The sequence below is a fragment of the Acipenser ruthenus genome, chromosome 50, assembly GCF_902713425.1.
Source record: "Acipenser ruthenus chromosome 50, fAciRut3.2 maternal haplotype, whole genome shotgun sequence".
Lineage (NCBI taxonomy): Eukaryota > Metazoa > Chordata > Actinopteri > Acipenseriformes > Acipenseridae > Acipenser > Acipenser ruthenus.
Genome location: NC_081238.1, coordinates 8,863,534 through 8,874,273, shown reverse-complemented (window position 1 = coordinate 8,874,273; position 10,740 = coordinate 8,863,534). Strand labels below are relative to the sequence as shown.

The window sequence follows — 10,740 nt, the reverse complement described above, 5'->3', positions numbered from 1 at the left end:
AGGTATGATTGCAAGCTACAAAACAACACCGCACTCGAGTTTTTATTCGACTGCTACACTAAATAACGACCTTAAATAGGTTTCGTTTACATTTGGCGAAAAAACGTCCCGTTCAGGTTTTTTTTTTTTTTTTTTTTTTTTAATATTTAAATAACCACAGGTGGTATCAATTGAATCAAGGTATGCCTGTAAAGGTATTACTGCGAGCTACAAAACAAGACCTTTAGCACGGAAACGAGTGTGACCCTAACCCTAACCCTAACCCTAACCCTAACCCTAACCCTAACCCTAACCCTAACCCTAACCCTAACCCTAACCCTAACCCTAACCCTAACCCTAACCCTAACCCTAACCCTAACCCTAACCCTAAATCCGAGTCACACTAGTTTTGATGGGCCACAGCTGGAGCTGCGTGCCTGCAACGGAGAGTGGGAGAGCTGGAGAGTGGGACGGCACTTGCATCGCAGTCGGATGCTGGGCTTTGGGACGCTCCATCCTTTTCACCGGCCATGGACGCGGCCAGGGCAGGGGGATGGATGCCTGTGACACAAGCCCAGTGCGGGAGTGCAAGCCCAGGGGTCATAGCTAGGAACATGCGACCAATGAAAACAGCCAAGGTTTTGAGTCTAAAGCACTTTATTAAAATCAGACAGATCCTGAGACGGTGCATTTAAACAGGTGTCCTCTGTGGAGGCAGAGTGAGCGACCAGGGGCGGCAGGCTGTCGGTAAGCTCCAGGCTCTCCCCGATGAGGCGTCTTGCTCGTTGGTGGTCAGCCGGGGCTTGGTCATGGACGTAGAAGCTCTCCTGTGTTCTCAGGCTGTGCGCCATGTGTCTCGAAACTGCAGTTTTGTTAACTTCGTTATGAGTTGCCCAAGTCTAGGGAGTAAAGAAAAATGAGTCAGGTTAGTGAAGTTGCCTTTACGTGCTGCAAACACCACTGGGCAGTGGTCAAGTCCTTCTTACATAGGTGACCACCGCAGAGCGAATCATGCCTGTGGTAATGTCGTCTCCCAGCCCCCAGTACTTCCAAGCTTTCGAAATGGCTCTTCCGATCTTCTTGATAGGGTTGCCCTTGTTGGTAAAGAAAAACGTGGTTGGTTTGTAGCTGTATCCCGGGAGTTTGTGTCTCATTGCGGCATACCGCAAGAGCCATTGATGCTCCAGGGTGCTCACCACCAACACCGCTTTCCCGAAGGTCGCTGCCGTTTTGTGGTTACTCACCTGTTGGGAGAGGGTATATATAATTTCCCCCAATGTTATACTTATTTTCCACCAGTAGATAGCAGCAGCCCCCAAGAAGTGTAGTCGACAAACATTAAAATTGTTACGCACGCTGATGTGGAACTCCCCCGTGTAGGCTTTGGCACCGTCAAAGTCAAGCAGACTCATATTCATTACGACCCCCCTACGATGACCATTGTGCAACAACAGCCTCCCGCACAGAAGGCCGACCAGGGTGCAGGCGTTGGAAGGTGCCGACTCGCAGAGATCTGTAAAGACAAGGGGAGCAGGCAGTCAGCTGTGAGCGCCCAGACGACAGGCGAGTACGTGTGCATTGCAAGGCTTACCAAGTAGTTCAGGTATCGCCGTCTCGCATTGCTGGTTAAAGCACTGGAGCTTGTTTTTAGGGATGAGCCGCTCTGCGAAACAGACATGAATGCACACATGAGCCGATACTATAAAATACACAAAAAGACGAACAACAAAAACACCGCAGAAATACCTTGCCCATGGTCTTGTACCAATTGACGGTGCAGCGAGAGTTGCCTTTTCCCCTGCTTTCTGAACGATTTGAGGAGGAACATTAACGAGCGTATGTTCCGTTCAGAAAGTTTTACGTGGCTTAAGTCAGCCTCATGCAGGTACCGCAGGAAAGAAAGTACGTCCTGTAGGTAACTGTGGACCGTGGTAGGTTTCAATCCTGATCTCATCAACTCATCGAACCACCTGTAATGAAAGAAGGACATGGGACGTTCAGTGGTTTGTCTAAACAGACGGGGTCGATGGAGCTTGTACTTTACGAGTATTACTCACGACTGGCTCCGTGAGGCGTGGCGCAAGAACCGCAAGTCGTTCCTGACTGGCCCCTCTGGTAACCTGGCCATGTGTTGCAAGAATAGTCGGATATGCTGAACCGCCTGTTTCGTGTTGTCCCGGCCCTTTGCAGTGGGTAGCGGTCCTGACAGAAACGCTCGGTACAGCTGAAGCGCTTTGGCTGAAAGGCACAGGAAAATAAAAAACGGGTTACACACACACACACACACACACACACACACACACACAGAGTCTGAACTCACGGTCACGTTGGCTTCTTGGCTCGGGGCTTGAAGGTCCATGCTCTGTATAGGAGGAGGAGGAGGAGGAGGAGGAGGAATCATCATCTTCAGATGCTGAGGACGGCGACAGGTATGTGCCGCTACAAGATGTGCTACTCTCTGGGCGTACCGAGCCAGTCCCAGTAGCTGCCGAGGTGTCCTCTGTGGCTCGTAGCTGTTGTCGCAGCCCCGTGACAGTCGGCAGCGTTTTTGTACATGCTGGCTCCCTTCCCGAGGGCATTAAAGTCGGCGGAGCCGACTCTTGGTGAACACCCGGGTCTGAACTGAGAGTATGCGTTTTCTCGGTCGACTTATGTCTTTCCTCCGGCTGCTCCTGCATCCAATTATCAGTGACATTGCTTGTGGACCTTCGGTCAACTGTAGCTTTAGCCTTGGACATGAGTGCAGCATACTCTGGGTTGACTGTCTGAATATCGTGAATCCTGTGCAAGTGTCGATCCAGTCGGGCAATATTTCTGGCATGGCAGCCCTCCAATGGACAATTTAACTTTACGGGTGTTCTATAAAAAGGAAAAAAAAAACAACAAAAAAACACTCAATTAAAACACAAAATCTAACTTTAAAAAATAAATTAAGAAATAAACGTAAAAAGGTATTTAACAAACAGAAAGAAAGTTACAATACATTAACACGCTTACTTATCCGTGGTATGCTGGCGAACAGAGCAGTTTTTTTCCGTGTCCATCACTGTCTCAGGCTCTAGCCTGATGAAAGAGTAAATGACTGTCTGACGATCCGGCTTTATATCCTTATGGACGAGTCCACTGTTAATTGGACACGACCATTTTCCAGTGCTTGCTTAATTCGAAGTTGGACGGGATTACCCGCAGCTGCGGCCAACAAGGAGGCTGTTTTTTCTGCTGCGTGGGATCGACGAAAATAGCAGAGAATTAAGCTCACCCCACCCCCGAGTCTTCGGAAGACTTCGGCAACGTCACGGGCAGCTGCACGGCGGTTAGCCCTGGTCCCGCGTCCCGGGTCTACAGCGATGAATGAATTCATTCAATGCACGCCCCCCCCCCGGGTGCACGAGTGTTATGAAGCCGGGCTATCGTTCCCCGAGCTCGGCTGAACACTTGCGGCGTCCCCCGGGGGACCTGCACGGCGGTTAGCCCTGGTCCCGCGTCCCGTGTGAACAGCGATGAATGAATTCATTCAATGCACGCCCCCCCCCCGGGTGCACGAGTGTTATGAAGCCGGGCTATCGTTCCCCGAGCTCGGCTGAACACTTGCGGCGTCCCCCGGGGGACCTGCACGGCGGTTAGCCCTGGTCCCGCGTCCCGGGTCTACAGCGATGAATGAATTCATTCAATGCACTTTCCCCCCCGGGTGCACGAGTGTTATGAAGCCGGGCTATCGTTCCCCGAGCTCGGCTGAACACTTGCGGCGGTTAGCCCTGGTCCCGCGTCCCGGGTCTACAGCGATGAATGAATTCATTCAATGCACGCCCCCCCCCCGGGTGCACGAGTGTTATGAAGCCGGGCTATCGTTCCCCGAGCTCGGCTGAACACTTGCGGCGTCCCCCGGGGGACCTGCACGGCGGTTAGCCCTGGTCCCGCGTCCCGTGTGAACAGCGATGAATGAATTCATTCAATGCACTTTCCCCCCCGGGTGCACGAGTGTTATGAAGCCGGGCTATCGTTCCCCGAGCTCGGCTGAACACTTGCGGCGGTTAGCCCTGGTCCCGCGTCCCGGGTCTACAGCGATGAATGAATTCATTCAATGCACGCCCCCCCCCCGGGTGCACGAGTGTTATGAAGCCGGGCTATCGTTCCCCGAGCTCGGCTGAACACTTGCGGCGTCCCCCGGGGGACCTGCACGGCGGTTAGCCCTGGTCCCGCGTCCCGGGTCTACAGCGATGAATGAATTCATTCAATGCACTTTCCCCCCCCGGGTGCACGAGTGTTACGAAGCCGGCCTATCGTTCCCCGAGCTCGGCTGAACACTTGCGGCGGTTAGCCCTGGTCCCGCGTCCCGGGTCTACAGCGATGAATGAATTCATTCAATGCACGCCCCCCCCCCGGGTGCACGAGTGTTATGAAGCCGGGCTATCGTTCCCCGAGCTCGGCTGAACACTTGCGGCGTCCCCCGGGGGACCTGCACGGCGGTTAGCCCTGGTCCCGCGTCCCGGTTCTACAGCGATGAATGAATTCATTCAATGCACGCCCCCCCCCGGGTGCACGAGTGTTATGGGTCCCGGCTGGAGATCCGCGAGCTCGGCTGAACACCTGCGCAAGCGCCGCTGCGGAGACCCGTTAGAAGCAGCCCCGAAGGCCAGCGAAAATAGCCGAGAGTTAAGCCCCTCCCCGCCGTGGCTTCGTCAGCCACTCGCCGCTTCAAGAGGGACGGGCCTCTGGTCATGTGATTTATGACATGACATGACCAGAGGCCCGCCCAACCTGACGTTGCGGAAGTTTGCCGAAGACACAGCGGGGAGAGGCTTAACTCTCGGCTATTTTCGGACTCGGCGAGAAGGCAGCAGGACGCTCTATTCACGGCTAACTCCCCGCGGTCCCCTCTGACCGATCGGAGCCGGTTTAGCGCTCCAGGCAGTCGGATACTTTAGCGCCTCAGCAGCGGGGGCGACGACCTCTAACATTCCCCGGGGAGCTGCCCGAGTGTAAGGCCGGGACCCCCGTCTGCTGGGGGAAAAAAATACCTGCACGTCCCCCCCGTGTGCACGGGTGTTATGAGCTCGGGCTGAACACTTGCTCGTCCCCCCCGCCCCCGGGGAGCTGCACGGCGGAACAGCGATGAATGAATTCATTAAATGCACTTTCCCCCCGGGTGCACGAGTGTTATGGGTCCCGGCTGGAGATCCGCGAGCTCGGCTGAACACTTGCGGCGTCCCCCGGGGGACCTGCACGGCGGTTAGCCCTGGTCCCGCGTCCCGTGTGAACAGCGATGAATGAATTCATTCAATGCACTTTCCCCCCCGGGTGCACGAGTGTTATGAAGCCGGGCTATCGTTCCCCGAGCTCGGCTGAACACTTGCGGCGGTTAGCCCTGGTCCCGCGTCCCGGGTCTACAGCGATGAATGAATTCATTCAATGCACGCCCCCCCCCCGGGTGCACGAGTGTTATGAAGCCGGGCTATCGTTCCCCGAGCTCGGCTGAACACTTGCGGCGTCCCCCGGGGGACCTGCACGGCGGTTAGCCCTGGTCCCGCGTCCCGTGTGAACAGCGATGAATGAATTCATTCAATGCACGCCCCCCCCCCGGGTGCACGAGTGTTATGAAGCCGGGCTATCGTTCCCCGAGCTCGGCTGAACACTTGCGGCGTCCCCCGGGGGACCTGCACGGCGGTTAGCCCTGGTCCCGCGTCCCGGGTCTACAGCGATGAATGAATTCATTCAATGCACTTTCCCCCCCGGGTGCACGAGTGTTATGAAGCCGGGCTATCGTTCCCCGAGCTCGGCTGAACACTTGCGGCGGTTAGCCCTGGTCCCGCGTCCCGGGTCTACAGCGATGAATGAATTCATTCAATGCACGCCCCCCCCCCGGGTGCACGAGTGTTATGAAGCCGGGCTATCGTTCCCCGAGCTCGGCTGAACACTTGCGGCGTCCCCCGGGGGACCTGCACGGCGGTTAGCCCTGGTCCCGCGTCCCGTGTGAACAGCGATGAATGAATTCATTCAATGCACGCCCCCCCCCCGGGTGCACGAGTGTTATGAAGCCGGGCTATCGTTCCCCGAGCTCGGCTGAACACTTGCGGCGTCCCCCGGGGGACCTGCACGGCGGTTAGCCCTGGTCCCGCGTCCCGGGTCTACAGCGATGAATGAATTCATTCAATGCACTTTCCCCCCCGGGTGCACGAGTGTTATGAAGCCGGGCTATCGTTCCCCGAGCTCGGCTGAACACTTGCGGCGGTTAGCCCTGGTCCCGCGTCCCGGGTCTACAGCGATGAATGAATTCATTCAATGCACGCCCCCCCCCCGGGTGCACGAGTGTTATGAAGCCGGGCTATCGTTCCCCGAGCTCGGCTGAACACTTGCGGCGTCCCCCGGGGGACCTGCACGGCGGTTAGCCCTGGTCCCGCGTCCCGGGTCTACAGCGATGAATGAATTCATTCAATGCACTTTCCCCCCCGGGTGCACGAGTGTTATGAAGCCGGGCTATCGTTCCCCGAGCTCGGCTGAACACTTGCGGCGGTTAGCCCTGGTCCCGCGTCCCGGGTCTACAGCGATGAATGAATTCATTCAATGCACGCCCCCCCCCCGGGTGCACGAGTGTTATGAAGCCGGGCTATCGTTCCCCGAGCTCGGCTGAACACTTGCGGCGTCCCCCGGGGGACCTGCACGGCGGTTAGCCCTGGTCCCGCGTCCCGTGTGAACAGCGATGAATGAATTCATTCAATGCACGCCCCCCCCCCCGGGTGCACGAGTGTTATGAAGCCGGGCTATCGTTCCCCGAGCTCGGCTGAACACTTGCGGCGTCCCCCGGGGGACCTGCACGGCGGTTAGCCCTGGTCCCGCGTCCCGGGTCTACAGCGATGAATGAATTCATTCAATGCACTTTCCCCCCCGGGTGCACGAGTGTTATGAAGCCGGGCTATCGTTCCCCGAGCTCGGCTGAACACTTGCGGCGGTTAGCCCTGGTCCCGCGTCCCGGGTCTACAGCGATGAATGAATTCATTCAATGCACGCCCCCCCCCCGGGTGCACGAGTGTTATGAAGCCGGGCTATCGTTCCCCGAGCTCGGCTGAACACTTGCGGCGTCCCCCGGGGGACCTGCACGGCGGTTAGCCCTGGTCCCGCGTCCCGGGTCTACAGCGATGAATGAATTCATTCAATGCACGCCCCCCCCCCGGGTGCACGAGTGTTATGAAGCCGGGCTATCGTTCCCCGAGCTCGGCTGAACACTTGCGGCGTCCCCCGGGGGACCTGCACGGCGGTTAGCCCTGGTCCCGCGTCCCGGTTCTACAGCGATGAATGAATTCATTCAATGCACGCCCCCCCCCGGGTGCACGAGTGTTATGGGTCCCGGCTGGAGATCCGCGAGCTCGGCTGAACACCTGCGCAAGCGCCGCTGCGGAGACCCGTTAGAAGCAGCCCCGAAGGCCAGCGAAAATAGCCGAGAGTTAAGCCCCTCCCCGCCGTGGCTTCGTCAGCCACTCGCCGCTTCAAGAGGGACGGGCCTCTGGTCATGTGATTTATGACATGACATGACCAGAGGCCCGCCCAACCTGACGTTGCGGAAGTTTGCCGAAGACACAGCGGGGAGAGGCTTAACTCTCGGCTATTTTCGGACTCGGCGAGAAGGCAGCAGGACGCTCTATTCACGGCTAACTCCCCGCGGTCCCCTCTGACCGATCGGAGCCGGTTTAGCGCTCCAGGCAGTCGGATACTTTAGCGCCTCAGCAGCGGGGGCGACGACCTCTAACATTCCCCGGGGAGCTGCCCGAGTGTAAGGCCGGGACCCCCGTCTGCTGGGGGAAAAAAATACCTGCACGTCCCCCCCGTGTGCACGGGTGTTATGAGCTCGGGCTGAACACTTGCTCGTCCCCCCCGCCCCCGGGGAGCTGCACGGCGGAACAGCGATGAATGAATTCATTAAATGCACTTTCCCCCCGGGTGCACGAGTGTTATGGGTCCCGGCTGGAGATCCGCGAGCTCGGCTGAACACTTGCGGCGTCCCCCGGGGGACCTGCACGGCGGTTAGCCCTGGTCCCGCGTCCCGTGTGAACAGCGATGAATGAATTCATTCAATGCACTTTCCCCCCCGGGTGCACGAGTGTTATGAAGCCGGGCTATCGTTCCCCGAGCTCGGCTGAACACTTGCGGCGGTTAGCCCTGGTCCCGCGTCCCGGGTCTACAGCGATGAATGAATTCATTCAATGCACGCCCCCCCCCCCGGGTGCACGAGTGTTATGAAGCCGGGCTATCGTTCCCCGAGCTCGGCTGAACACTTGCGGCGTCCCCCGGGGGACCTGCACGGCGGTTAGCCCTGGTCCCGCGTCCCGTGTGAACAGCGATGAATGAATTCATTCAATGCACGCCCCCCCCCCGGGTGCACGAGTGTTATGAAGCCGGGCTATCGTTCCCCGAGCTCGGCTGAACACTTGCGGCGTCCCCCGGGGGACCTGCACGGCGGTTAGCCCTGGTCCCGCGTCCCGGGTCTACAGCGATGAATGAATTCATTCAATGCACTTTCCCCCCCGGGTGCACGAGTGTTATGAAGCCGGGCTATCGTTCCCCGAGCTCGGCTGAACACTTGCGGCGGTTAGCCCTGGTCCCGCGTCCCGGGTCTACAGCGATGAATGAATTCATTCAATGCACGCCCCCCCCCCGGGTGCACGAGTGTTATGAAGCCGGGCTATCGTTCCCCGAGCTCGGCTGAACACTTGCGGCGTCCCCCGGGGGACCTGCACGGCGGTTAGCCCTGGTCCCGCGTCCCGTGTGAACAGCGATGAATGAATTCATTCAATGCACGCCCCCCCCCCGGGTGCACGAGTGTTATGAAGCCGGGCTATCGTTCCCCGAGCTCGGCTGAACACTTGCGGCGTCCCCCGGGGGACCTGCACGGCGGTTAGCCCTGGTCCCGCGTCCCGGGTCTACAGCGATGAATGAATTCATTCAATGCACTTTCCCCCCCGGGTGCACGAGTGTTATGAAGCCGGGCTATCGTTCCCCGAGCTCGGCTGAACACTTGCGGCGGTTAGCCCTGGTCCCGCGTCCCGGGTCTACAGCGATGAATGAATTCATTCAATGCACGCCCCCCCCCCGGGTGCACGAGTGTTATGAAGCCGGGCTATCGTTCCCCGAGCTCGGCTGAACACTTGCGGCGTCCCCCGGGGGACCTGCACGGCGGTTAGCCCTGGTCCCGCGTCCCGGGTCTACAGCGATGAATGAATTCATTCAATGCACTTTCCCCCCCGGGTGCACGAGTGTTATGAAGCCGGGCTATCGTTCCCCGAGCTCGGCTGAACACTTGCGGCGGTTAGCCCTGGTCCCGCGTCCCGGGTCTACAGCGATGAATGAATTCATTCAATGCACGCCCCCCCCCCGGGTGCACGAGTGTTATGAAGCCGGGCTATCGTTCCCCGAGCTCGGCTGAACACTTGCGGCGTCCCCCGGGGGACCTGCACGGCGGTTAGCCCTGGTCCCGCGTCCCGTGTGAACAGCGATGAATGAATTCATTCAATGCACGCCCCCCCCACGGGTGCACGAGTGTTATGAAGCCGGGCTATCGTTCCCCGAGCTCGGCTGAACACTTGCGGCGTCCCCCGGGGGACCTGCACGGCGGTTAGCCCTGGTCCCGCGTCCCGGGTCTACAGCGATGAATGAATTCATTCAATGCACTTTCCCCCCCGGGTGCACGAGTGTTATGAAGCCGGGCTATCGTTCCCCGAGCTCGGCTGAACACTTGCGGCGGTTAGCCCTGGTCCCGCGTCCCGGGTCTACAGCGATGAATGAATTCATTCAATGCACGCCCCCCCCCCGGGTGCACGAGTGTTATGAAGCCGGGCTATCGTTCCCCGAGCTCGGCTGAACACTTGCGGCGTCCCCCGGGGGACCTGCACGGCGGTTAGCCCTGGTCCCGCGTCCCGTGTGAACAGCGATGAATGAATTCATTCAATGCACTTTCCCCCCCGGGTGCACGAGTGTTATGAAGCCGGGCTATCGTTCCCCGAGCTCGGCTGAACACTTGCGGCGGTTAGCCCTGGTCCCGCGTCCCGGGTCTACAGCGATGAATGAATTCATTCAATGCACGCCCCCCCCCCGGGTGCACGAGTGTTATGAAGCCGGGCTATCGTTCCCCGAGCTCGGCTGAACACTTGCGGCGTCCCCCGGGGGACCTGCACGGCGGTTAGCCCTGGTCCCGCGTCCCGGGTCTACAGCGATGAATGAATTCATTCAATGCACTTTCCCCCCCGGGTGCACGAGTGTTACGAAGCCGGCCTATCGTTCCCCGAGCTCGGCTGAACACTTGCGGCGGTTAGCCCTGGTCCCGCGTCCCGGGTCTACAGCGATGAATGAATTCATTCAATGCACGCCCCCCCCCCGGGTGCACGAGTGTTATGGGTCCCGGCTGGAGATCCGCGAGCTCGGCTGAACACCTGCGCAAGCGCCGCTGCGGAGACCCGTTAGAAGCAGCCCCGAAGGCCAGCGAAAATAGCCGAGAGTTAAGCCCCTCCCCGCCGTGGCTTCGTCAGCCACTCGCCGCTTCAAGAGGGACGGGCCTCTGGTCATGTGATTTATGACATGACATGACCAGAGGCCCGCCCAACCTGACGTTGCGGAAGTTTGCCGAAGACACAGCGGGGAGAGGCTTAACTCTCGGCTATTTTCGGACTCGGCGAGAAGGCAGCAGGACGCTCTATTCACGGCTAACTCCCCGCGGTCCCCTCTGACCGATCGGAGCCGGTTTAGCGCTCCAGGCAGTCGGATACTTTAGCGCCT

The 10,740-nt window shown here is 58.9% G+C and overlaps 1 protein-coding gene across 3 annotated transcripts; it reads right to left on the bottom strand.

The window, feature by feature from the left end:
- Positions 1-618: 618 nt before the first annotated feature.
- On the bottom strand, positions 619-3,109 carry LOC131696624 (uncharacterized). 3 transcript variants are annotated; one of them, XM_059015616.1, is made up of 9 exons: positions 2,977-3,109; positions 2,300-2,838; positions 2,037-2,217; positions 1,726-1,949; positions 1,571-1,642; positions 1,335-1,492; positions 1,176-1,223; positions 966-1,073; positions 619-878 (listed from the first exon to the last, which is right to left on the bottom strand). In XM_059015616.1, the coding sequence occupies exons 1-9, from the start codon at positions 3,021-3,023 to the stop codon at positions 627-629; spliced, it is 1,629 nt and encodes a 542-aa protein (XP_058871599.1). In that variant the 5' UTR covers positions 3,024-3,109; the 3' UTR covers positions 619-626. The 3 variants fall into 3 exon arrangements, with proteins under 3 accessions (XP_058871599.1, XP_058871598.1, XP_058871601.1); XM_059015615.1 differs by having other exon boundaries at positions 966-1,223; XM_059015618.1 differs by lacking the exons at positions 966-1,073; positions 1,176-1,223.
- Positions 3,110-10,740: the final 7,631 nt, after the last annotated feature.

Excerpts from the sequence above, each read along its gene's own strand:
- LOC131696624 (XM_059015615.1), bottom strand. The coding sequence starts at position 3,023 with ATGGACACGGAAAAAAACTGCTCTGTTCGCCAGCATACCACGGATAA. Across the intron at positions 2,218-2,299 it reads GCCAAGAAGCCAACGTGACC|CCAAAGCGCTTCAGCTGTAC; the intron begins GTGAGTTCAGAC and ends TGTGCCTTTCAG. Across the intron at positions 1,224-1,334 it reads CGGGGGAGTTCCACATCAGC|GTGAGTAACCACAAAACGGC; the intron begins GTGCGTAACAAT and ends CTCTCCCAACAG.